Below are 24651 nucleotides of genomic sequence, written 5' to 3'. Positions count from 1 at the left end.
TTCGGTTTACTAAAAACCAATTCCAAAATCCAAATACCCAAACAAAATTGTCCAATTAGACAATTCAGTTTTATCAAAATAATGTAGGTTACTAACCACGACTAAGCGAGATTCATGTCAACCGAAAGGAAAGGACCAAAACTATAGTTTACTGATTTTGGTAAAACTTGTAAGCCAGTCTAAATTATTTTTAAAAGAAAATGTTATTTTATTGTTGTCATTTATGGGGTAAACTCAAAGTCACCCCTCATAAAAGTTCCAGCCGTTGAAGACAAAACAAATCCCTAACGTCTCCAAAATGCGTTAATGTAGGAACCTTTCAAAAATGAAAAAAATCATGTCTTTATTTCTATCCATCCATATAAATTCTCTTTCACCATTTGCTACAAAACAACGCGGTTTTCAGCAAATTGGACATCAGTGTTAATTTGAGAGAGACAGAAAGATTCAGAAAGAAACAAACCCCGCAAATTCTTCATACGCTTCTCAATCTCTGCCATCCTCTCACATTTTCCTTCTTCATTCTCAGGTAATCAATCAATCAATCATTCGTATCTTCTGTCTCTTCCCAATTCCATTTTTTTTTGTTGTTATTCGATGCAATCCTTCAATCCAGCTTCTAGGGTTTTGTAAACAACGATCGTGGTCAAAATCAGCATTTATTCCCATGGGTTTTGGGGTTTTATGTTCTGATTTCAGGGAAATTGCAATTTACATTATGATTTTGATTGGATGTAAAAGGTTTTATTGCCGACACGATGAACAATAACGAATATGAGAATATTTTTTGTTTTGTTATATAATGAGTTGAATCGATGATTGGTTCAGCCTGTGGGCGGAGAAAAGATAACATAAAAAAGGAGCGAGGAGATGGCAGGCCCCTCATCTTGCACCGACGCCGGAGATGGTGGTCGTGCAGCGGATGAAAATGGGGCCGTTGATGATGAAGAAGCGCCTCTTTTAACAACAGCAGAGTGTCGTATTTGCCAAGAAGAAGATTCAGTTGATACCTTAGAGACACCATGTGCTTGCAATGGCAGTCTTAAGGTAATCCATCCTCAATCCATCAATCAATCAATCGAAATCCATTTCTCTTCATCTATTTTTTTTTTTTCATATCGATTATGTTTGAGTTTGATAGTTTAATTGTTTATGCAGTATGCTCACAGGAAATGCGTTCAACATTGGTGCAATGAAAAGGGTGACATCACATGTGAAATATGCAATAAAGTAAGTAGTCCAGATTAACAAGAAAAAATCAAATTGCTTTTTAGGGTTTATGATGATGATTTGATATACAATTACAGGCTTACCAACCCGGGTATACAGCTCCACCTCCGTGCCCTCGTTTGGAAGAGACTACTATAGATATCGGGTAGAATTTAATTAAAGTATTATTTAAATACCATAAGATTAATTTATATATATATAAAAAAAAAAGATTGAGTTTAATGGTTTATTAATTAATTAATTAATAATGAATAGAGGAGGATGGCAAATATCAGGGACACCTATGGACTTAAATGACCCACGTCTCCTTGCAATTGCTGAAGCTGAACGCCAATATCTTGAAGCTGAATATGAAGATTATAACGCATCAAATGCCAGTGGAGCTGCATTTTGTCGTTCAGCTGTTCTAATTGTAACTTTTTTTCTAATTTTATTTTCTTATTTAAAAAAAAAAAACAAAATCACTTTTTTTTTTATTATTTTAATTTTTTGAAGTTGATGGCTCTTCTGCTACTAAGGCATGCATTCACAGTGCCGGAATCTGAAGGGGATGGAGATGAAGATGCAGCTACTTTCTTGACTGTAAGTAAACTAGTCTTATTAATTAATTTTACTATAAATAAAAATAAAATCATTTTTTTTTTTTTTTAATTTTTAATTTGAAAAAAAAATGCAGCTTTTCACGCTTCGGGTTGCTGGATTTCTTCTGCCGTGCTACATCATGGCCTGGGCCATTAGCATCTTGCATCGTAGAAGGCAGAGACAGGTTAAATAAAAAAATTATATTAATTTCAGGATAGTTTGTGTGGCAAAATGGATAAAAAGAAAAGTTGAGGGGCTAAATTGTTGAAATGGTGATTTTGCAGGAGGCTGCAGCATTGTCGGCATCACAGTTTGCTTTTGTATGGCAAGCAGGACAAAGGCGGGGCCTACACTTTGCAATTGCCTCAGCGCCACCACCAGCAGCCGCTGCCACTCCCGCTGTGGCTCCACAGGAGGACATTGTTTGATCATTAATTTAATTATCACCAAAAAGCCACTTAAGGAATTCGGGGGGAAGAAATATACTACTCCAAATAACACATTGTTGTAACAGTTTGTTTTACTACTCTTTTTTTTTTTTTTTTCTTTCTGTTTTTTTGAGTCGTTTCTGTATTTCAAAGGGTATTGTTTCTGTATGTGTATAGAATTGTTTTGTCATCAACTTTTTAGACATCTAAATCTTTCACATCCTGAATGTGTCTTATAAATGATTCTTTTCTTATTATTTTTTCCCTTTGGGAATTCACTTGCTCAAAATAGTCATTTCATAGTGTTTTAATATTCATGGTAAAAGAGAACCCCATTAAAATCCATTAAAGAAGCGAAAAAGGAATAGTTTTAGGAATAAACTACGCATTAAACTAATTCGTTTCTTTGTGATTTGGCCGGTTTGTTTCAACAGTGGTTATGGATTCAGGTGGGAAATTGGGCTTTATTTCACATATTCATGAACAGAAGAAGTGAAGTAGGAGGTGTAGATGAGAAGCCAACAAGAAGAAGAATTGTGAATGCAAAAGATGTTGTCAAAAGAGATGTAGTAGATCAGAACAGAGATGTACTAGTTCGAGAGAAACAATGGAACATATTTGTTAGATTTGATGTTGTTTTGCTTAATATTGGTGCTGCTTTTATGAGTTTTAATGCTATTTTGGTGAAATTGATGGTGTTGAAAAATAGTTAAAATGTAAAATTGTCAATTTTTTTTATCATTATAGCATTGTACTTCCTATTTCTACCCGATCAAAATGCTAAAAATTTGTTATAGTTTTTAAAATATGACGTCTTAATAAGGAAAGCTTGGAAGTACAATGTTGTAATCGAAAGAAATGACAAAGAAGGGTAAAATGTAAATTTTTAATATTCAGCACAAAAATTTAGAAGTTTCAACCAAATAACATGTTAAAATTCAGATCTTAAAAATTCACTTTGTTATAAATTTACACATCTTAAAAATTTAGATCCTACCAAACAACCCCTTAAAACTAACTAAGCCAACCATAATACCACATGGTAATATTAAATGTTTTAAAATCATGTTTTTTAGTTGACCAGGCGACCTAGTCATGGGTTAGATGGTTCGGCAGGGTTCACAATATTTATGGATTTTATATATACCAACTAAATTAGGAAAATCTACAGAAAAATCCTAAACTTTTGGGCTTTTCTGTTAAAATTTGTCATTTGGTGTTCAAATATATATATTTTTTGTTAATTTGGACAAAATGTTAGATAAATTGGAGCTTTTCTGTTATTTTTTTTTTTTTTTGGACTTTATTGAAACTTTTCCCAAAAGTTTAAGACTTTTCTGTAGATTTTCTATTAAATTACTTTGTAATTAGAACATGATAATAAGAAAGTTATAAGTCATAAATTTCCATAATAAACGAACTTGTGGTATTTTCAAGAAAAATCTAGAATTTGTTCAATCGTGTAAAGCCGTGGAATTTTCGACAGAAAACGGTAACTTTCGAACCTCTGTCTATACTCAAGCGGATACAGATTGTAGGGACAAACTATTCAATCTTGTGAAGTCATTCAATTTTCGAAGGATTGAAAGGAGGAGCTTGTGAGAATGTAGAATCTAGGATTCAATTTAAAATAAACACTTTCTTTATTTTAAATTTTAGGTCAATTGGGGTTTTTAACCGATTACGGGTCATCAGCTCAACAAGTTTTTTTTTTTTTTTTTTTTTTTTTTTTTTTTTTTTTTTTTTTTGGTGATAAACATGCTTGGATCGCAAATATGCAAAAACTTGTTCCTAGTTGACTTGGTATCTTCACCGGTTCCACCAACAAAATCGACCTGAGTTTTAAAACATTAAAAATACTTATATAAAAAAAGTAAACCAAGGTGTAATCATAAAACCCCCCTTTGATGTTCATTGATCAAAATTAATTCACATGGAGCCAAGATGTAAAATCTTCTAGAAATATTTATTTACCAAGTCACTTTGAAAACATGTTTATAAAATGCATTAATATTTTATAAAACCGTTTTAAGCAATCTCCACTTTAATCGGCCGTGAATAAAAATTGATGAAAATACCATCCGATGCTATAAATTAAGAACCAACTCCAACAAACACTCGTATCATTTATCATCACTCACTCAGAATGTTCTACATTCTTCATGAAATATATTAAACGGCAATCTTTAACACCGTTCTAATTTGATCAAATGAAGCATGATTTGTCTTGATCACATGATCTATAAAGTATAAACTTAGGGCTGACAATTCTCGACACGACACGCGACACGATCCGCGACATGATACGAAATAAATGGGTTTGGGTTGAGTTTTTCAACCCGCCAACCTGCTAACCCGTCAACCCGTTTATTAAACGAGTCATATATGGGTTTCTCAAAAAATAAACGGGTTGACCCGCCAACCCGTTTATATTCTTAATAAAAAAAAATTATATTTTTAAATGTATTTATGTATCAACTATTAATATTTAATAAGTATTATATAATATATACAATTTATTCATAGACCATTTGATTGTTTTGACATTATTACTCGTGGTGGATGGTCAAAGGTCATAAGTCGTAACCTATAAGGCTAAGTCTGTAACATGTTTATATGAATGTTTTTAATTTTCATTTGGATGTTTAAGACTAAAATATCTAAAATTTGGACCCACGAACCCAAATCTGACCCATGAACCCGCCAACTTGTGAACCCGTATAAATAAATGGGTTGGTGGGTTATATATGGGTTTATGTTCCAAACCCGCCAACCCGTGACCCGCCAACCTGTGACCTGTATAGTTAAATGGATCGTGTTTGGGTTGGCATATTTTGATCCGTCAATCCGTCAACCCGCGACACGCCAATCCGAACACGGCACGATTGCCAGACCTATATAAACTAGTTATATAATAGAAAAACAAAATATTTGCAAGATATAGAAAAACAAAATATCTGCAAGATACAATTTTTCAGGATATATAAATTTGTCTTAGTATAATTATCATTGTTCATTTGTTCACAAGATACACATTTTTAATAACTATACTAATAAACGAATATGCAAGATATTTATAAATACAACATTTTATGCGGATTTAATCAAATTATTTCAACATGTAAATAGTCACTTTGGAAAGAAAAGAATGAATTATGAATAATTTAATAGAAAAGATGTTAATATTTAGCATAATTTAGAATTTGATATACAACGCAAAGGAGGTTGGGCCGAAATTGTTAAGGAATTGAGGCCCATTTAATTTAAAAGCCTAAAGCCTAGGGCATCCTTCACAATTCATATACATCTTATCGTTCCCACACATCGCTTCTCCTCCAGCCTCCCCTCGAAAAGCAGAGAAGAGTAGAGCGCCGCCGACCGGAAAATGGTTCAACGACTCACATACCGTAAACGGCACAGCTATGCCACCAAGTCGAATCAACATCGGGTTGTTAAAACCCCTGGTAATTTTCGTTATTCATCTCAATCTACTACCATTTTTGTTATTTCATCAATCGGGGTTTATGACTTGCGATGTTTGTAAATTGTTTGATTTGTTTGTGAATTTCTTCAAGCGATGTTACATTTGCGCGTTGTTTGTTCGTATGCGATTGAAATTTTATATGATTGTTTCGTTTTTTTCACAGGTGGTAAGCTAGTATATCAGACTACCAAGAAGAGGGCAAGTGGACCTAAGTGCCCTGTTACTGGAAAGAGAATCCAAGGAGTAAGCAAGTTTGTTCTTGTTTAATGTGGCCTATGAGTAGTTCTTTCAGTTTTTTAGGTTACACTTTTGGTAGCACTTGTTCCATATTATATCAAGGTTCATTAGATTTTCATATAATCAAACTATTCTGTTTCTAACGCGTAACATTCTGGTTATATTCTGTCACTGTAATCTGTCCAATATGAATACTTCTTCAAAGCGAAAGATAAATCAGGGGACTTATCCATTTGATACATGTAGCTATACTTAAGTACATTGATCTTAGTTGCAGAATTTAGGCCTTTGATTATGAACATCTTGTGGTATAAACATGAGTGGGTTAAATAGATATGAGAAGATGAAGAAATAATATAATAGCGGATCGTTAAGTTAAATACTATGGTCAGAAGGAAGATTTTCTTTTGATAGTTGATTTATTAGTCATAGCAAAGAAGACTGTAGACATTAATCTTTTCAAATTATGACTCAACTGATCAATCAAATCTGTAAAGTTTTGATATATTTAATTTGTTGTAGTGATTAAAGATGTGTGATTTTGATACAGATTCCTCACTTGAGACCTACTGAGTACAAGAGATCAAGATTATCCAGGAACAGAAGAACTGTTAATCGTGCTTATGGTGGTGTGCTTTCTGCAGGTGCTGTAAGAGAAAGGTACGCCTTTTTTATTTTAGTTTTATAAAAAAATAATTATTCAATGTTAAATGTTGTTTTGTAGTTGCTCAAAGTGTGTTATTGTTTTGTGATTTTAGGATAATTAGGGCTTTTTTGGTTGAAGAACAAAAGATTGTGAAGAAGGTGTTGAAGATCCAAAAGGCAAAAGAAAAGACTGCTGGCAAGAGCTAGAGAGAGAGAGAGAGTAATTTTGGGTGAATCTGTAATCGGATCTATGCTTGCTTTGATTACTTTTTTAGATTTTTCTTATTTCTGTTTTAATTGTTTTTTGATTTCCATTCTGGTTTGGATATTCTGTTTTTGTTGATTTTACTTTGAAATTCCATGTTTTAGATATTACTTGCATCCATCATTAGTGCTTTCAAAGCAACTATAATCAGAAAACAAAACCATAATAGTCATGCTTTTCACCATTATATGCTAAAAAACGCCAAAGAATCTAGTATCAAAAATCGACGATTTCTGTTAGTGATTGAATGAAACTAGTTTTGATCATTAGTATAATCTGAAAAGTAAAACATTAGCCTTTATTGGGTCAAAGTGGTATCTAAGATCTTCCACATTATTGTGGTCTTTAGTTTCCTTGTATTATTTTAGATGATGAATTTATATGGATATTTGACTTGCTCTTACCAATAGTATAATTTTTTGCCTCTATGATAGCATTGAGTTGTTCTAAGTGTGAGGGTGATAGTAGGGGTCAAATGGTCATTTTATGGCGGTTTTAATAGCAAGAATTAATGGAATTTTAATGATAAAAAAAAAAAATGGTGTCAAAATCGATTTTTTGTGTAAAAATAATGTTTTTTGTACCATTTATTTTTGCAATTTTGAAAAACCAAAGAGACAATTTCCCACCAGATGAAATTGGAACGATTATGATGTGATTGAATTATGTGTAATTATGTAATGAAATAAGTTCTTGAATTATATTATCATGTACAAACGATGCACACCCATCAAATTAAAATGGGATGGCAATTTGATTATTTGAGTTATCCTTTTTTTTTTTTTTTTTGAATGAGATCATCTCAAGGTTAAAAGCTTGTAGGAGTTGACTTACAACACGATAATCATTTGATCATAGTTTTGAAGATGATGCAAACATGCCATCTTGTGTGTACTAGAGTGAATGTATTGTTAAAAAAAAAAAACTAGAGTGAACATATCGATCTTCAAAATTTAAAACCTAAAATTAAGAGAACCCAAAGAAGAAAAGTGGATAAAGTATCACTTCTACTTAATGTCAAACCTATGAAAGAATCAACAAACATTTAGTCATATATAAAGTTGTTAGGGTTAGTAAAATCCCATTGATCTTCAAAGTACACATCGCCAGAACTTTTAAACATCATGTCAACTATATGTTCTTGATTATGATCACCATATGGAGTCTTTTCTTGTATTTCTGTAGGTAGGTCAGTATACAAGAAACAATCATCACTAAAACCTTGTTTGTATCCATTCGTGTCGTAATCTAAACCTTGTTTACTAAAATCTCCAAAAATAGAGGGAGGCATGTTGAAAAGCAAAGAAGATGCGTTAATGGTGGTATTATAGTTAGGTTCAAGGATTGAACAGGGGTTTTTGGTGTCTTGATCACTTGGTATGAAAGTTGGAGGGGCATTGTTTTTGTTGGTAGTAAGTGTAGGGGGTATTGGGTCAATCTTAAAAGGTTTGTGGTCCATTTGTTGGAAGTGGGAAAACAAGGAAGGGTCTTTTGGTAATACTGGAGATACCCATGAATGAGAGAAAGGTCTTTGTCCATTTGAACTTGCTTTCTTGAATATTCTACAAATTGCCCATAATTCCTGCAAATTAATACAAACAATAAGTCGTAAGTCTTTGACTTTTGCTTCCAAAAAGATTTTTTTTTTAAATATCTTTTAAATACCAATCACTTTCAAACATTTCCCCAAATCTAACACTTGTGTACCGATGTATTAATTTTTTTGATAGATTTTAGTAAAAAACAACCATTTTTTTTTAAATTTATAATTGTTCTTTAACTTTCTGATCGTATATTCTAATATCATCCATTTTTAATTAAATGTCACATTTGAAACATTGTTTTCTATCTAGTTCTCATTTGGTATATTTCTTTAGATTTTTTATAAATTTCAATATAAAAATAAAACACGTTCTTGAAATTCCGGAATTTTTTATTGAATTTCGGACATGCTATTAAAAATTTTGTAATATTTTTTTATCCAAAATCCATAATATACATTTTTGTCAGAAAAAAATACTCGGATAAAAAGATATTTTACCAAAACTGATGATTACAACTAAATGCATCATTTTTGTGAATATCTCTTCATTTTATTGTCAATATTAAAAGGAAGACGTACATTAGGAGGAATGGGTTTTTCAAGAAACCGGTTGGTCGGAGTGGTGTGATCGGCGGCGGAAGGCAGCCGGAACTCATGCATCATCCAATCGGTTTTGAATCCTTTAGCAGCTCTTCCTTTGTAAAACACAAGAGATTTCTTTAACCCCGCACACCTTGAACCATCGGAGGAGTAGATCGGCCGGTCAGTTCCGGTGGCTTTCCAGAATCCGCCGCTCGTCACACGGTTTGGCCGGGCACTGTTTCTGTATTTCCGGTCTCTCCGGCAATAGAAATACCATTCTTTCTCTCCGGTCATTGCCAACTCTAGTTAAAACATTCCAACTTAATCGTTAAAAACAATGGTTAATTTCATGGATTAAAACGAAGCTAAAATAAGAATGAATATGGATGAAAGCTCACTGGGAAGATCCCATGGATCATGTTTATAGATATCTAATGGTTTAATGAGTTGAAGGGGGATTGGCTTTTCTTGAATCTTCCTCTTTAAGTAAAACCCTACAAGTTCCTCGTCGGTTGGATGAAACCTAAACCCCGGCAACATCATCTCCTCCGTCTTCTGATCATCATCACGTTTCTCCTCCATTATCATTCCTATATATTCAAACCCTAAACACTCACTTTCTTCTACAGAAAACTAAGAACACAATAAACAAGACTAAGTTTTTTTGCTTTAAAAACCCTAAAAGAAGAAAATAATGATGAAGAAGAAGAAGAAGACGATCAAATCCAAGAAAAGAGCGAATCTTGTTTTTCTTTTAACCCTAAAACTAAAAACAACGATGAAAAACAAGACCAGTTTAATGGAAAATTAACCTGCTAGTTCTTTTTGCTTTTTTTAAAGAACAGCGGAAGTGATGATCACTAAATTTGAGGTTCCAGTAAATGCTTCTTGAGTAGGGTTTTTCCACCGAAGTATGAGCCGTTTTTTCAGGTTGTTAATAATATTAACGCTATTTAAAGATGCACATATCAAGAAAATAATAAGAGACTTTTGGTCAAGAAAACAACTCTATTTATTTATTTATTTTTGGAAGATTTAGATACGACTCGTATTTCTCTCCTGTCAATGCAACCTATTTTGGGGTTGTACTTCGAATTAGAAATACAAAAGAAGGAACCTCAAATGCTCACATGCAAATTAATATACATGTTTAATTGTAGTGTATATAAGTTATGTTTATTTTTCTAGAATGAATAAAAATAGACTAGATCACCTTTTTATCCTTACATCTTATGTAATATTTATAACAAAAAACTTGGATTATAAAAATTATTTGCAATAGTTTTATGTGTAAGAGCAACCTTTTAATTATAATTTTTTAATCATGATAAAGACAAAGAAAAATTCATACATCTATGCGTGAACGGTTAGGTGGAAGTATGGGTTTTACATACTTTCATGATTGTCAATTCTCAAACATATAATATTACAACTGACTGATTTTATATTATTTACTAAGTTCGTGTTTATATATTTAAAAATATGAAAAAAAATATAAACTGCATGCTTGATAAATTACGTACAAATAATACAAACACTTATAAGTACAAAGAATTGACTAAATTTTGCAAATAGAATCATATAAAAACTGAATATATTTTTTAAGTAATTATTGTAATTAGACAATTATTATTATTCGTTTATAATGTAATGATTTAAAAAACTGGATCGATAATAGTCGAATTAAAACCCAAATAACTGAACTTATATTGTAATATTTGATTTACGAAACTGTTGAGTTAAAACCCAAAATATATCAACTATGCATAGAAAAGTCCATTTTTAAAGATGATTAATGAATTAATGATTTAATTTATTTAAACATGATATAATATTCGAATTAAACATATATTGTTTCTATTCCATTCCTTCAAAGTTTCTATTCCATTGACTTGTCAGAGTTTGAATACTTTGATGGTCAAATAGGCTTTTTAAGATTCCCTTTTGTGTATTTTTAGTGTAAGATATTGTACATGTCAACAAAATTTTTAAGTTTTTAACCGTTTTTTTCTCTTTCCATTATACCTTATAATTTTAACTTTTTATTTAATTAGCTCTACCTCCTGTCCTCCTATACCTTTTAAACTAAGTGGCTGTTTGGTAGGATCTGAATTTTTAAGATCTGAATTTTTAAGAGATCTTAATTTCTAAAAGGATCTGGATTTTTAAGATCTGAATTTTAACATGTTGTTTGGTTGAAACATCTGAATTGTTGTGCTGAATGATAAAAATAACCATTTTACCTTGTATACTATTTTTTGTTGAATTCAACATTTTTGTTTTATAAAATAATTGAACCAACAATTGAATCAATAACTTTTTTTAGATGTAAACAAAGATATAATAATAAAAATAGCAACCACTATTTGTAAATCATCAATACCCACATAAACACGAAACAATGAACATAAACCAAGATTGCATCTGCATTTGGTCGTTTCAAATAAAACATTTGTTGTTGTTTCCCTGTGAAGGCAGATCAATCAGGGATCTTTGTGCCATTTCTAGCCGTTGTTATTTCCCTGTGAAGATGAGCTTCAAGTTGGGTAAATAGCACCACCCCAGTCGACAGAAGAAGATTCAGCACCTTTCACCTACAAATCCATTCACCTTCTATAAGAACTTCATACAACCTTATTAACAACAAAAATAAATAGACTTCATATAAACTTCATACAAATTACAATTTGAACCAAATATCGAAGGATTCATCTTACTAATTGAAAACCGAACTGAAGCAAAAATCATCAAATCAGAATTAAGCAGATACATGAGACCAAGCAGAATATACCTGATATGATTTGGAGATGGGAAATCGAACTGAAGCCCCACTTCACTATGGGAAGACGATGGAAAAATCCACAATTTCGTAATTGTTGCTGGAGAAGAATGATATGGGATAGGGAGATTCATGATTTGGATGGAGCCGCCACTAGCGGACGGAGGTAGCGATGACACTAGCGGAGGATGGAATCAATTGAAGGAACGTTAATGTTAGGGAAAATATTCGGAGAGGGAGTTGCGGATCAGAGAGGGAGTTAGCGAGAGAAGGGGGCGTACGACGATGCTGTGTGCGATGAGGGGTTGCAGAAGTTCGACATTTGTTAATGAAAGAGAAGAGGAAAGGAGGTGTACCAGGGCAAATGTGGAATGCGTGTCCCTTTTTTTTTTTTATTTCAAACGCATCCCAAGATCTGAAAAGTTAAGAGGCGTTTTACAAATTAAGAGTGATAAATTCAGATGTTACCAAACAGTCTGAATCTTAAAAATTAAGAGACGCCCTCTTAATTTTCCAATTAAGAGGCTACCAAACAAGGCCTAAGGGGTGTAGGCTACTATATATTATTTAACTTAGACTTCATTTCTTCTTCAAAACTATAATCTCATATTGCAATAGTGCTTTCTTAAGTGACAAAAATGCAAAAACGGTCACTGTGGTTTGTCATTTTTGTGGATATGGCCCAAGCCTTTTGAAAATTGGATTTTTGGTTCTTATTGAGAGGTTTGTGTGTGGAATAGGTCCCTGAAGTTAACCACCGTTTGTTTTTGGCTATTAAACCTCTCATGTGCATTGCACACGAGGGCATAAATGTCTTTTTACTCGAGCGGAAACGATGGGCATAAATAATCTTGCACATCACAATTGAACAAATTACATGGAAATTTTCTTCAACCCAATACAACACTCAATCAAAACAACAACACTCAACCACAAACTAACAATGATAAAATTAACAATCTAAACAACCAACAACAATTAAACCCTTATAGTAAAAATTGATTGATTGATTCTTTGTGTTTGTTTGCATCTTCATTCCCAACTAATAACAAATTGGTTCTCGTTCTTGTGTATACCTACAACAAAACAAGAAGGAGCTTCATGGAATCCCCCTTTCCTTCCCGGCCACACAGCAACCCCAACACCACCAGTCGTCTCCCACAACTCCACCACCATCTTCCTTCCATTATTGTGATCAGAAAAGAAAGAGAAGAAACAACTGGATGAAACCCGCCATAACCCTCTCAACTCACCCTCAGCCTCCTTCGCTGTCACAGAACACCACCAAGACCGACGAGACCCCCCGTGTCACACCCCTAAACCGGAACAGCGGAAACGTTCGGTGGTGGAGGACGTCATTTACAATATCACAACAATTGCATGATATTAATCAAAGTACAACCATTACAAAAATATGAATCTATGCCGACGACACCTATGCCGAAGACGGTTGTCGTCGCTAAAAGTCAATCTATGTCGACAACATGTCGTCTGCACTAGGGATGAGCATCGGAACCGGGTACCTGCTTTCGGAACCGGAACCGCCTTGGAACTGCCGGTTCCGAAACTGGAACCGCCTTAAGCGGTTCCGGTTCCGGTTCCTAAAGTTACGGAACCGCCTTAAGTGGTTCCGGTTCCGGTTCTCATTTTTTAGGAACCGCTACCCGCTGGGTATCCGCCGGAACCGGTATATATATATATATATATATATATATATATATATATATATATATATATATATTAGTATCTAGTATGAATATATGTGTGCGCTATTTTGACCGATTTAGAAAATATTGGTCCGATTTTGTCTGTTTTTGTTCCGAATTTATTCGATTCCGACCGAAATAAATTATAGTTTTATTGAAATTTTTTAATAAAGTTGATGTAACCGGGTTACCCGCTCCCGGAACCGGAACCGCCGGTTCCGGGACTGGTTCCAAAAATTGAAGAACTGCCTAGACCGGTTCCGGTTCCGGTTCTAACTTTCTAGGAACCGCCGGTTCCGGTTCCGGTTTTGGTTCTCGCCAAATGAGGCGGGTACCCGCCTACGCTCATCCCTAGTCTGCACACCCTTTGCAAACTTTGACTAAATTTCTTTGATCAGGACATCTGTGCCGACGACAAGTTGTCGCTATAGGTCTAGAGGGAACGACAAAATTTTTCGCGGTATATTGAAATTCTATACCGATGACTTGTCGTCGGGATAGGTATCGAAAAATAGATTTTATATTTTTTTTAAATACATGTTTCTGAAATCTAGTACGCTGTCGTTTTATCTAAGCTATGCCGATGATATGTCGTCGGCAAGCCATGTGGTGATCCGCGTGAAACATCTATTCCGACGACAAATCGTCTGCACAGGGTTTCAATTTTTTTTTTGTTTTAGTGTAATTGAAACGACATCGTTTGTGTGGACCCTATCCCGACGACAAGTCGTCGGCATAGGGGTTTACCTTAAGAAAGACACAGTCAGTCCGTTCATTCGCACAGACACAACTCTCTCTCTCTCTTCTCTTTAACGAAAATTGTAATCTGCCTTCCACAACCGACGATTTGCTCCAGGTAACATGTTTTCTACTCATAATTTGTTTTTTATTGTTGTGTTGTAAAGATTTTTACCCTCAATTTGGAATTTTTTTGGTGTTATAGCTGTCCACTGGTGGTGAAGAGGTTTTGCTTCACCACCGTCTTCCACCACTCTCAGTCTCCCACCGATGAATCCAACCTCTTTCTAGCTTCTCCTTCATAGCCACAGTAGGTAAGTAAGTGATCTGGTGGTTTTTTTTTTCTTTCTGATTTTGTGTTCTTCGGGTGACCACCAGCCACCATTGAAGGATCATTATCAATTTTGATAATCAGATTCCCGCTATCACAACAAGAAAAATGAAAAAGGTTAGTATTTTTTTATAATTTTTATTGAAATTGAAATTGTATATATGTATAAGTTTATATGAAATTGAAATTGAAATTAATCCTCCTATGATTATAGAATTATGTTGTTTGTTTGGTATGTGTATGATTGTGTTGTTTGTTTGGTATATGTATGTTGTTTGTTTGTTTAGGTTTATATGAAATTAAAGTTGTATAATTAAAATGTTAATTTAATTGGTTAATGTTATATGAAATTGAAATTGTGGTTAAAATGCTAGGGGTAATGACTTGAAAGGGTAAGGAACTTTCGACTTTTATCACATTTAGTCACTAAACTTTTTTTCGTTATCTATTTGCCATTGAACTATTGAAACTGTTCACATTTTACCCTTATGTTGATGAAGAAATCTATGAAAAAAAAAACAAAACAAAAACAAAACCCTGAAAATATATTTAAAAAAAACAAAAAATCAAAACCGGAGTAAAAAACCAATGGTTTGACATTTTCCAAAATAAAAAATCAAAATTTTCAATCTGATTTTGGTTTTACAAAAAAAAGAACCATTCTCACTGATGTGAATTATTACCATTGGTTTGGCATGCGAAATTTGTGACATCTCATGAATATGTAGTTACAACATCGTCTGAACTCGTAATTCATAGTAAGGGGTTAGAGTATCATCACATGAATACGTAGTTAGAACATTGTCTGAACTCGTAATTCATCACCTACAGGTTATGGGCCTGCTTGTGTTTCCACTGGGTTGTCTAGAATAGTCTGTGGTCGCCATCTATACTCTGGTAGATGACTACATCGCCACATTCTGGTTAAGGTTATGGTATCTCCTTTCATCCTACATCACATATTCATTATCATCTATTTACCTAATTATCACCACCTTTCTATCATCACCTATCTCTCATCATTTTATTTCATCACACACCAACTATTTCATCTACCCATGTTTCATCCGCAACATATTTGTAGATATAAAATAAATATACCGTTTAAATCTTTTAAAACATGTATAAAATCATTCATCCAGCATAGACAACAAGTATTCAAATAATATGCACACATAACACGTAATTTATATAAAATACTTCATATCTATGTGTAAGATGAAAGTAACTATATATACCATAAATGCTTCCTAACTTTGAACCCTAAGGTTTACTCTACTAAAGTAACTTTGAACCCCACATTGGTCGCCAGAGATCGATGCCCTTCCCTCCCCTCTTGATATCAACCACCACTGGAGCTTCCATCGATGAATTTGGTTCATCTGTTTCCTCTCGAGTAAAAAGACATTTATGCCCTCGTGTGCAATGTATGTGAGGGGTTTAACAACCAAAAACAAACGGTGGTTAACTCCGTGGACCTGGTCCGCACACAAACCTCTCAGTAAGGACCAAAAATCCAATTTTCAAAAGGTTTGGACCATATCCATAAAAAATGACAAACCATATGGACCATTTTTGCATTTTTGTATTTTGGTATTTCTTAACTTTCTATATGTCTGAAAGAGAAAGAATTTATACCATTGAATAATAGCATGTTCTTGGTTAAAACACTAAAAAAAACATATTTTAGCCTTCTTTAAGACAACGTATTTGGACACACTAAAAAGCTTCATGCAAGATGTCCTTTTTCCTTGAAGAAAAACTACAATCACAACGAATATAATGGTGGGAATGGGATTGAAAATTGGGGTTGAAAATATTAGAACTTGATGACATTATGATAATGTAGAAGTAGAGATTGATTTCTTGGATGCTTAGGAACTAGTAGCCTTTTCTTTGGCGATTCAGTTTTCTTGCAGTTGTTGTGTGTGGATTATGTCATAAATAAATATATAAAGGATGCAAATGGTGTTTTATTAAACATTAACATAACTTAAATCCGGATCGATACAACATAGTTTAAGATAACTCAACAAGCCCACATAGCCTTTTTATTTACAAAAAGAGACTATTTCTATATGAGAAATTTAATATACTCCTACATTTTTTTCCACTCATCTTACTAAGCTCATATAAGATTATAACACGTGGAACCCATTAAGTATCTTCTAATATTCTTTCTTAATTTTGACACTTGTATTAATCTTGTAAGTAGGAAGATGAATAGGAACAAAACATAAAAGAATATTCAATTTCTCTAGCAAAAAGTTATCTGTTACCTCGTGTTATCGTTTTGTAAACATTTGAAAAAGATTGATTACCTTTTATGATTTTAGTACTAAATGTTATTTTGTTTTCTACTTCAAGTTTAGAAAAATTGGTTTCAATGCGATTTGATCATATTTCTACTTTGGAAAAGCATTTACCTTAGTCATTTTAACTACAACTTGTCTTTATTTATCTTCTCAAAAATATTTATGTTCACCATAACTTAAATTTGGAGTCTTTGAGTTTATTGATGAATTTGAACGCATTCATATATTCGCAGCTAAATTTTTTTAAGTTTTTTTATAGTAAGTTATATTTTTTTCGAAATAAATAATCCTCAAGCTTTTGTTAGCCATTTAAATGATTATCAAGTAATAAAGATAAAAAAAAAAGTAAGCATATTTGTATAATAACTATTATTATGATTATTGTTCTTATTTATTATATTAACTTTTATAAGAGATAATTGTGATGTTGAATTGAATATCTTTCTTAATTAAGACAAAAGTTGTATAGGGTATTTATACACAGTAAAGAAGTGAATACATCCTAGCTTTTGTGAATAGCAGCCTGAAGTTATGCAATCAACTGTTTTAGCCACAGTAACTTAGCTTTTGTGTACACTAATGACTTATATTCTGCATCGATACTTGAGCGCGCTACAACTCCTTGTTTTTAGGATTTCCAACTAATAAGATTTGAACCATGAAATATTGCATACCTATATTGAGATCAACTATACTCTTGGCTTGAAATCCAGACGACATCCAAGTAGGCAAGAAGAGATTCGGCTTTAGTTGGTGAAAAATGGAGAGTGATGCAAGGTGCCTTTTAAGTACTAAAGAATGAGTTTTGTAGCTTGCCAATGTTAAATGGTGGGAGAGTGCATGAATTGACATACACGATTAACAACATATGCAATATCGGGGCATGTTATGGTAGCATAATGAAGAGAACCCACAATTTTTCGGAATAGCATTGGATCATGAAATGGTTTGCCTTTTGAAGATAGAAGAGAACTAGGATATGTTGGTATAATAAACTCTTTTGAAAACTTTTTAGAAATCTTTATGATTCTTAATTTTCTAGCTTCTTATGTTTTATTATATCACCCCTTTATTATTGTTTTTTTTGGGACATTCTGTTAATCCTATCTTATTATCTTTTTAGGATATTTTATTAATCCTAATTTACTATCTTTGTAGGATATTCATTATCCTATCTTATTATCTTTTAGGATGTCTAATGATCATATCTTATTATATATTTGGATATCTAATTTGGGTTATGAGCATAACATCATTCTTATGGTGCACATGCAACCCTAAGCTTTGGATCTAGGTTTTTCTCTACTTATACATACAATAAAATATCCAAAGCTATGAACCCTGTGCTAGCATAACAATTTTAAAATCTACATCTAATACATAGTTACAGTGTTACCTTTCAATTGTAGCTTGCTTGATCTTTAACATTTGAGAACTTAGCACCTCAAATGTGATGCCTCTAATAGATCACAAAAACCAAGAGCAATGGAGGAATATTAGAGAGAGGCTAGAGATCACAAAAATTCGGTTGGTACTCTCCTTAGGGTTCAAGTGCCGAAAATAGGAGTCCCAAGGGTTACTTATATAGCTGAGTTGTTAGGGTTTTAGTCCAAACCCTAATCAGACTGCTTAGGCCTTAAGCAGTCCACAGGATCCTTCCAGAAGGCCCCTATAGATGATTTCCATGTGGGCTTCCCCATAGAATTCCTCCATCCCTTCTTTAGGGATCCACAAGCCCAACTTTGCAATTATCATATAATTACAATACTAGTCCTCTTAATTTAATTAATCTATTTTGACCACAAAATTAATTCTAAATTAATTCTTGACCAATATTAATTAAATAATATGATTTCTCTTTTAATATATTATTCCTATAATATATTAATAAATCGTAATTAACATTTTTCTCCATAATTCATCCAGTCAAGTTGTTATGGTGAAGGTAACCCAAAAGGACCATGCTAATATTGGGTCAAGTACATACCAAATATAGTTATGGACTTAGACGCCTAATCCAAAACCTATTTTATTATCTTTTAGTATATCTAATGATCCTATATTATTATCTTTTAAGATATCTAATCATCCTATCTTATTATCTTTTAGGATATTTATCTAATCCTAACGTATTTTATCTATTATTTCTAAGGTGTTCCTAATGATAGTTAGATCTCTAAGGTGTTTGTAATGTATTACCATGAGCCCCCATAATCGACGTTGTTTGACTAATAATTGCCCCGCCAAAACGCTTCATTGGACATCGAATAGTGAATAATAAGAAAGTCATCATGTCAGGATTATAGCTAACTATCAATCACAGATGGGGGTGTCAACCACCGTATAGATCTATACATATCTTTCTATCTTTCGTAAGATTAACGATTATATGTATCAAGAAAGCCAAATTTAATTAAGGCTATTGGATGAATGTTAACGGCTCACTAACGCATTAACCTTAGGTAATTATCTTTTATCTTTCCTATAACTATCACAATATAAATCTTTTAACTTATATTTGATAAATTATAACCTTTTGATCTTATAATTATTTTGTGATCTCATAGTTATTTTGAGAGAGATAAGTTCCGTTGATATTAAAAACAAAACAGAGATATTAAGATTCAACCTCAACCATATATTTCACATCTGCAGCTCTAACTCTTAGGCGTACCGGCGCGACATACCTGTTATGATCATAAAGGATTATATAGCACCGCTTGTTCCTTTCTCCTCTGCCACCATCCCCACCACCGCCACCGCCACCACCACTACCACCACCCTGACACCAGTTGACCCCACCACTGTCACCTCTGTCACTTATACCATCGCCACCTCTGTCACTACCACCTCTTCTACCACCAACTGTTATAATCATTTATGATTTACTCAGTTTATGAACAAACATATATGTATAATCATATATGATTAGGCATACGCTACTGCCGCCGATACGCTGGAACATTAGAGCGACAAATGAGAAATATGTGGCTGAGATTGAATCTCAAGATCTCTACTTTATTTAATCTCAAATGAACCTTCCTTAATTATGATTATTTGAAAATAGGATATTTGGGTTGAATAAAAATTAGGTACGGTGTATATCCTTATATTTGACCAACATAACTTATAGGTATTACGTTATTCTAGGGATTTGGCCATTATAACATCTAGCTATTATCTTTTCGTAGACTATCGGATATCATAACTCTTAGACATAATATTTATAGCTACATTATCATAAGGCTTTAAGCTTTATAAAATGATTTGATATTTATAAATATAAATATTTTTTGATAAAACCATTTGATAAGTATGTATCCCCCCCCCCCCCCCCACGGTAAAACATTTAAAATAGTGAAATTGGGTTCGTGAACTGACTCTAGTAGCGTATTTCGAAGCATCAAAGTCATTGCATTCGAAGCTTCGCGTCATTGAGAGGAGTTCCAAAACAGCTTGAGAGGTATAGAGAGAGTGTTTGGGATGAGAAAATCAGAAAGTGAGCACCTCTATTTATAGTGGTTGTGTGCACGGCGCATTTCATGTGCGACATGTACTTGCTTCGTGGCTCCTTCTAGAGTTTGTCATGTGTCACGCTTCTGATGGTCCACGTCTCCCTAATCTCGATGAATCTGGGTGTCAGACGTGCGCGATGGTCATGACTCGCACTTGGCGTGCACCTCTAAATCTTTTATAAAAATTCATATCTTCCTTATATGAATCTTGTTTTTTACCGTCTTTGTATATTTGTGTAGCTCTCTACTAGTACTACAACTTTCCTTAAGGTTGTGTTTCCAAATTTTGACTTTCATTTTTAACCTATATTTTATATTCTTCTAAAAATCGTATCTCCTTCATACGAACTCCATTTTTGATATTTTTCCTTTTAAAGTCCTTATCTCTCAGGTTACTATGATTTTCGTTTTTGTGATGTTGGCCGAAACTCAACCGATTTCTTTATGCTATTTCCACGTTAATAGTGTTATTAACGCGATGGTTTTATCTTTTATAAAATCATAACTCCTCCAACTGGAGTCAGATTTTTACAATGATTATATCATCGAGATCACCTTGTTGCGTACTTTCAAATACACTGACCATTATTAAAGGTGATATAACTTTTTGGTCATTCATTTTTTACCATATTATTATCATTTAATTGATCATATTTTCCTTCAACATGTAAAGTTATATCATTATTATTGGTTGATGCTAATCTCTAGTGACGATTGGTGACAAGAAATTCCCAATTATCACAACCTCTTAAGATCAATGCAGTCAATCATCGAGAGGGATCCCAGGGATATAAGTTTGGAGTTGGGCATTCATCACCATAAGCAGTAATTGTCTTGATCAAGCTTAATGTTGATCGGAGGAAATTGAAAAGTGATGGCACCGGATGTGGAAGTTGCATGTGCCAGGAGAGCAGCGCCGGAAAAAGCCATCAAGAGGTAAGAATCGAGAAAAAAAAGAGTAAATTACACGAATGATCCCTATGGTTTGGGGTAATTTGCGCTTGTCCCCAACTTATTTTTTTAATTCGGAAAGATCTTATTGTTTATTTTTGTTACGTGTTTGATCCCTGCTATTTGTTTTTGTTATGTGTTTAGTCCATGTTTTACCTAAAAAGACTATTATCAAAATAGAAAAAAAATTGAATAGATAAAGTAAGGTAAGATGAGGTGATGGAGTGAGATTGAGGGTGTGTTTATTTAAATAAATTAAAAAACAAAAGGCTAAGTAGTTTTTTTAGGTAAGACCGGAACCAAACACGTAACAAAAACAAATAATAGGAACCTTCAAAATTAAAAAAATAAGTTAGAGACCAAATACGTAAATTATCCTTAACTATAGGGACCATACGTGTAATTTACTAAAATTCTTCAGCACTTGGATACCATATAAGAAGATTTTGAATTGAATATCTTGCTTAATTAATACAAAAGTTATACAGGATATTTATGCGTAGTAAAGAGATGAATACATCCTGACTATACGCCACTACATACCTGTATGTATCCAGAAGACTAGGAATAATAATTGAACTTTTCAAACTTATGTGATTGAGGGATTCACGTGGTTCTTAACTTTGATTATTATTATTATTATTATTATTATTATTATTATTATTATTATTATTATTGTTATTGTTATTATTATTATTATAAGCAAAAGTCCCATGAAATCTATCCTGTTCTTCAATCGTTTCTGTATTCTCAACATAAAGTCTTCATCTTTGATGATCGAATCTGTTTTAGGTGGTGACTCCGTGTTCAATATGACCAAGGTAAAATAAATTCTTGAAATATGAATTGAGATTTCAAATTTACAGCCGTTACAAATGTAAATTTAGCCGTTTTGAAACAAAATTATGGAAATAAATGAATGTCTCTTACCAATTTATAACTTTCCCTAATTATTACAAAAAGATTTTTACAAAAAAAAAAATAGCCGTTATGAATCCAATGGTTTTACTACAAAATCCCAAGATGAAAACCCAAATCTGTAATTAGATTTGTTCAAAGATATCAAATATGAGTTCCAATCGTTGTGCTGTTTGCAAGTATTTTAGGCGAAGATGTCCTTCAAATTGCATTTTCTCACCACATTTCCCTCCAAATAACCCTCAAAGATTCACTTGTGTTCATAGAATCTATGGCGCCAGCAACATCGGGAAGATGCTCGAGGTGACAATCTTAAACATAATCTTGTTCATATCTTAAATTCTTAATGTCATTTGTCAAAAAAAAAAAAAAAATCTAACTTTTTGTACATGGTTTTGACGTTTAATTAGGAATTAGCTATGGAAGATCGCGCAATTGCAGTGGAGACGTTGTATTACGAGGCTAAGTGTAGAGTACAGGATCCGGTGTATGGGTGTGCAGGATTAATACCATGGTTGCAACAAGAATTAAATATCGCACAAAGTGAATTAGCAAAAACTCGAGCCCAAATTGCACTTGTTTCGGCTAATTATGTAGCATTTCAACTAAATGGTGTTGATGATGATCCTTCTAGTTCTTGGTTTTCATAGAAATTGTTTTAGTTTTGAGCTTTTGAAATATCATTGCACTTTCATTAAAGCATCCTACTTTCATTTTTTTTATTACATCATTGTTTTTTTTTTTTTTTTTTTTTTTTTTTTTTTTTTTTTATATCATCAACATTGCTATAACTAAGTAGATTTTTCAAACAACAATGTTGTAATATGAACAAATGAAAGTAAGATGCTATAGTAAAGAAATCAACAAAAATACATTGATATTTCTTGCGTTTTAACACTTTTTATAATATACAAGTTAGGAAATCTCAAGAAGCAAATTCAACTGTTACAAATGAAGTAATAAATTATATGTAAAGTAATTAGACAAAATTATGAAACAGGTAAATTTCTTACCAAGTTGGTTGTAATTTGCAATAACATGAACCATTTTTGCAAAGAGCAAAACATAATAATAATAATAATAATAATAATAATAATAATAATAATAATAAATTTATCATATTGTTAAATACCACAAATTTTAGTATTTTAATTACTTGATAAGTAAAGGGTCCCACCCCACCACAGTGAGATCCTTCTGTTCAAAGAATCATTCTCTTCTTCTTCTAGAGCTGTTGAAACCCTAACTTTGAGTCCGAGAACAGAACTCTCAATTTCCTTTTACTTTTCAATATCAATCCCATAATTTGACCTAATCTTTGCTTATTGTTTCGTTTCCGATTTTACCGCATCCAGTTTTTTGATCTTCCATCGTATTTCCGTTTCTGTGTATTTGGATTTTGGCGCGAATTTTCAGTTTTCCCAAATAGCTATGGATTTTACATGATGTTTGAAGCTCTAAGAGTTACCGGTTGCCTTCTTCATAGCAAGTTGAAGATATTATGAATCTGGATCTGAAGAGAAACGTCTCAAGGAGTTTTCTCCAACAAGCTCTTCGGGTTGTCGTCATCATTTTTCACTGTATGCTTGTTTATCGTCCTTTCATTTTAATGTAATAATACATTACTTGTGCATAGTATACTGTTTTTGGGTTAGATTATTTATTGAATTCTGTGGAGAATTATAATATCTTCTTCGAACATATGTCTTTAGGAATCACATAAATTTAGAGTTTTCAATTGCTTACTTCCAGTATCTAACCATATTAGATTATTAGGTACTATAACTTTTCATTCAAGCATATGTAGTAGAGAGATTAACAGTTGCAATGTTTGAAGCCTGAGAACCTAGTTACCTTGTGTATTGCTCCCCTCTTAGATTCATTTGGGGACATTACATGATAACGAAAAACTTATGGCTTCTAATTGATTAAATATAGTCATTAAGTTTCTACTTTTATCCCTGCTTAGATCTAAATCTGTTCTTGCTTCATTTACTTTGTATGATTAGAGAGAGTATCTTGCTTCATTAACTTTGAAGCCCAAGAATGATCCACCTAATTAATAGACATCAAGTTCAGCTCATGTCCCTTATTTTTATTTTATTAGTCTTAATAAGTTTCTATTATGGGTAGAGCATTATCCTTAGGTCATGTCTAGAGTAATGGAGGACAACCTTTTTGGTGAGCTGGCACCTTGAGGGGTATTAAGCTTTTGTAATTATTAAAATGAGGTAACTAAGAATTAATTTGTAGAACTTTGTTATTCCTCTCGAATGTTGGGAAACCATTAATTATCTAATACTTATCTTCAATCTATCGTCATTACTTATCTTTCTTGAGTGATTGTTATAATTACCAACATTGTTTTAAGTTAATATGAAGTTATTGGGCTTTGGGCTTGA

General features: G+C 32.9%; 3 protein-coding genes, 1 long non-coding RNA gene and 1 pseudogene across 4 annotated transcripts; 3 read left to right on the top strand and 2 right to left on the bottom strand.

Moving 5' to 3' along the window:
* The first annotated feature begins 388 nt into the window (after positions 1-388).
* LOC145041210 (uncharacterized) lies at positions 389-2480 on the top strand. Its single transcript, XM_078989188.1, has 8 exons — positions 389-529; positions 829-1047; positions 1159-1230; positions 1308-1375; positions 1486-1642; positions 1726-1812; positions 1907-1996; positions 2097-2480. Exons 2-8 carry the CDS (start codon positions 871-873, stop codon positions 2238-2240), a joined length of 795 nt encoding a protein of 264 aa, XP_078845314.1. The 5' UTR covers positions 389-529; positions 829-870; the 3' UTR covers positions 2241-2480.
* Positions 2481-5535: 3055 nt separating this feature from the next.
* LOC145041209 (large ribosomal subunit protein eL34) lies at positions 5536-6978 on the top strand. Its single transcript, XM_078989187.1, has 4 exons — positions 5536-5704; positions 5888-5967; positions 6512-6621; positions 6720-6978. The coding sequence occupies exons 1-4, from the start codon at positions 5626-5628 to the stop codon at positions 6811-6813; spliced, it is 363 nt and encodes a 120-aa protein (XP_078845313.1). The 5' UTR covers positions 5536-5625; the 3' UTR covers positions 6814-6978.
* An 838-nt stretch (positions 6979-7816) lies between these two features.
* LOC145041208 (protein FEZ-like) lies at positions 7817-9953 on the bottom strand. Its single transcript, XM_078989186.1, has 4 exons — positions 9809-9953; positions 9395-9586; positions 8994-9298; positions 7817-8453 (listed from the first exon to the last, which is right to left on the bottom strand). Exons 2-4 carry the CDS (start codon positions 9582-9584, stop codon positions 7917-7919), a joined length of 1032 nt encoding a protein of 343 aa, XP_078845312.1. The 5' UTR covers positions 9585-9586; positions 9809-9953; the 3' UTR covers positions 7817-7916.
* A 1384-nt stretch (positions 9954-11337) lies between these two features.
* Positions 11338-12216, bottom strand: LOC145038295 (uncharacterized). Its single transcript, XR_013679296.1, has 2 exons — positions 11788-12216; positions 11338-11590 (listed from the first exon to the last, which is right to left on the bottom strand). It is a non-coding gene; the product is annotated as an uncharacterized LOC145038295 (long non-coding RNA).
* A 9038-nt stretch (positions 12217-21254) lies between these two features.
* Positions 21255-22899, top strand: LOC145039273 (LOB domain-containing protein 23 pseudogene; annotated as a pseudogene).
* The last annotated feature ends 1752 nt before the right edge of the window (positions 22900-24651 follow it).

The sequence above is a fragment of the Lactuca saligna genome, chromosome 4, assembly GCF_052625555.1.
Source record: "Lactuca saligna cultivar CGN05327 chromosome 4, ASM5262555v1, whole genome shotgun sequence".
Classification (NCBI taxonomy): Eukaryota; Viridiplantae; Streptophyta; class Magnoliopsida; order Asterales; family Asteraceae; genus Lactuca; species Lactuca saligna.
The sequence above is the reverse complement of the archived record's forward strand: the minus strand, read 5'-3'. Positions and strand labels throughout refer to the sequence as shown.

Excerpts from the sequence above, each read along its gene's own strand:
- LOC145041210 (XM_078989188.1), top strand. The coding sequence starts at position 871 with ATGGCAGGCCCCTCATCTTGCACCGACGCCGGAGATGGTGGTCGTGCA. Across the intron at positions 1,231-1,307 it reads CATGTGAAATATGCAATAAA|GCTTACCAACCCGGGTATAC; the intron begins GTAAGTAGTCCA and ends ATACAATTACAG. Across the intron at positions 1,643-1,725 it reads GTCGTTCAGCTGTTCTAATT|TTGATGGCTCTTCTGCTACT; the intron begins GTAACTTTTTTT and ends AATTTTTTGAAG.
- LOC145041209 (XM_078989187.1), top strand. The coding sequence starts at position 5,626 with ATGGTTCAACGACTCACATACCGTAAACGGCACAGCTATGCCACCAAG. Across the intron at positions 5,705-5,887 it reads TCGGGTTGTTAAAACCCCTG|GTGGTAAGCTAGTATATCAG; the intron begins GTAATTTTCGTT and ends TTTTTTTCACAG. Across the intron at positions 6,622-6,719 it reads GCAGGTGCTGTAAGAGAAAG|GATAATTAGGGCTTTTTTGG; the intron begins GTACGCCTTTTT and ends TTGTGATTTTAG.
- LOC145041208 (XM_078989186.1), bottom strand. The coding sequence starts at position 9,584 with ATGATAATGGAGGAGAAACGTGATGATGATCAGAAGACGGAGGAGATG. Across the intron at positions 9,299-9,394 it reads TGATCCATGGGATCTTCCCA|AGTTGGCAATGACCGGAGAG; the intron begins GTGAGCTTTCAT and ends TGTTTTAACTAG. Across the intron at positions 8,454-8,993 it reads AAAAACCCATTCCTCCTAAT|GAATTATGGGCAATTTGTAG; the intron begins GTACGTCTTCCT and ends ATTAATTTGCAG.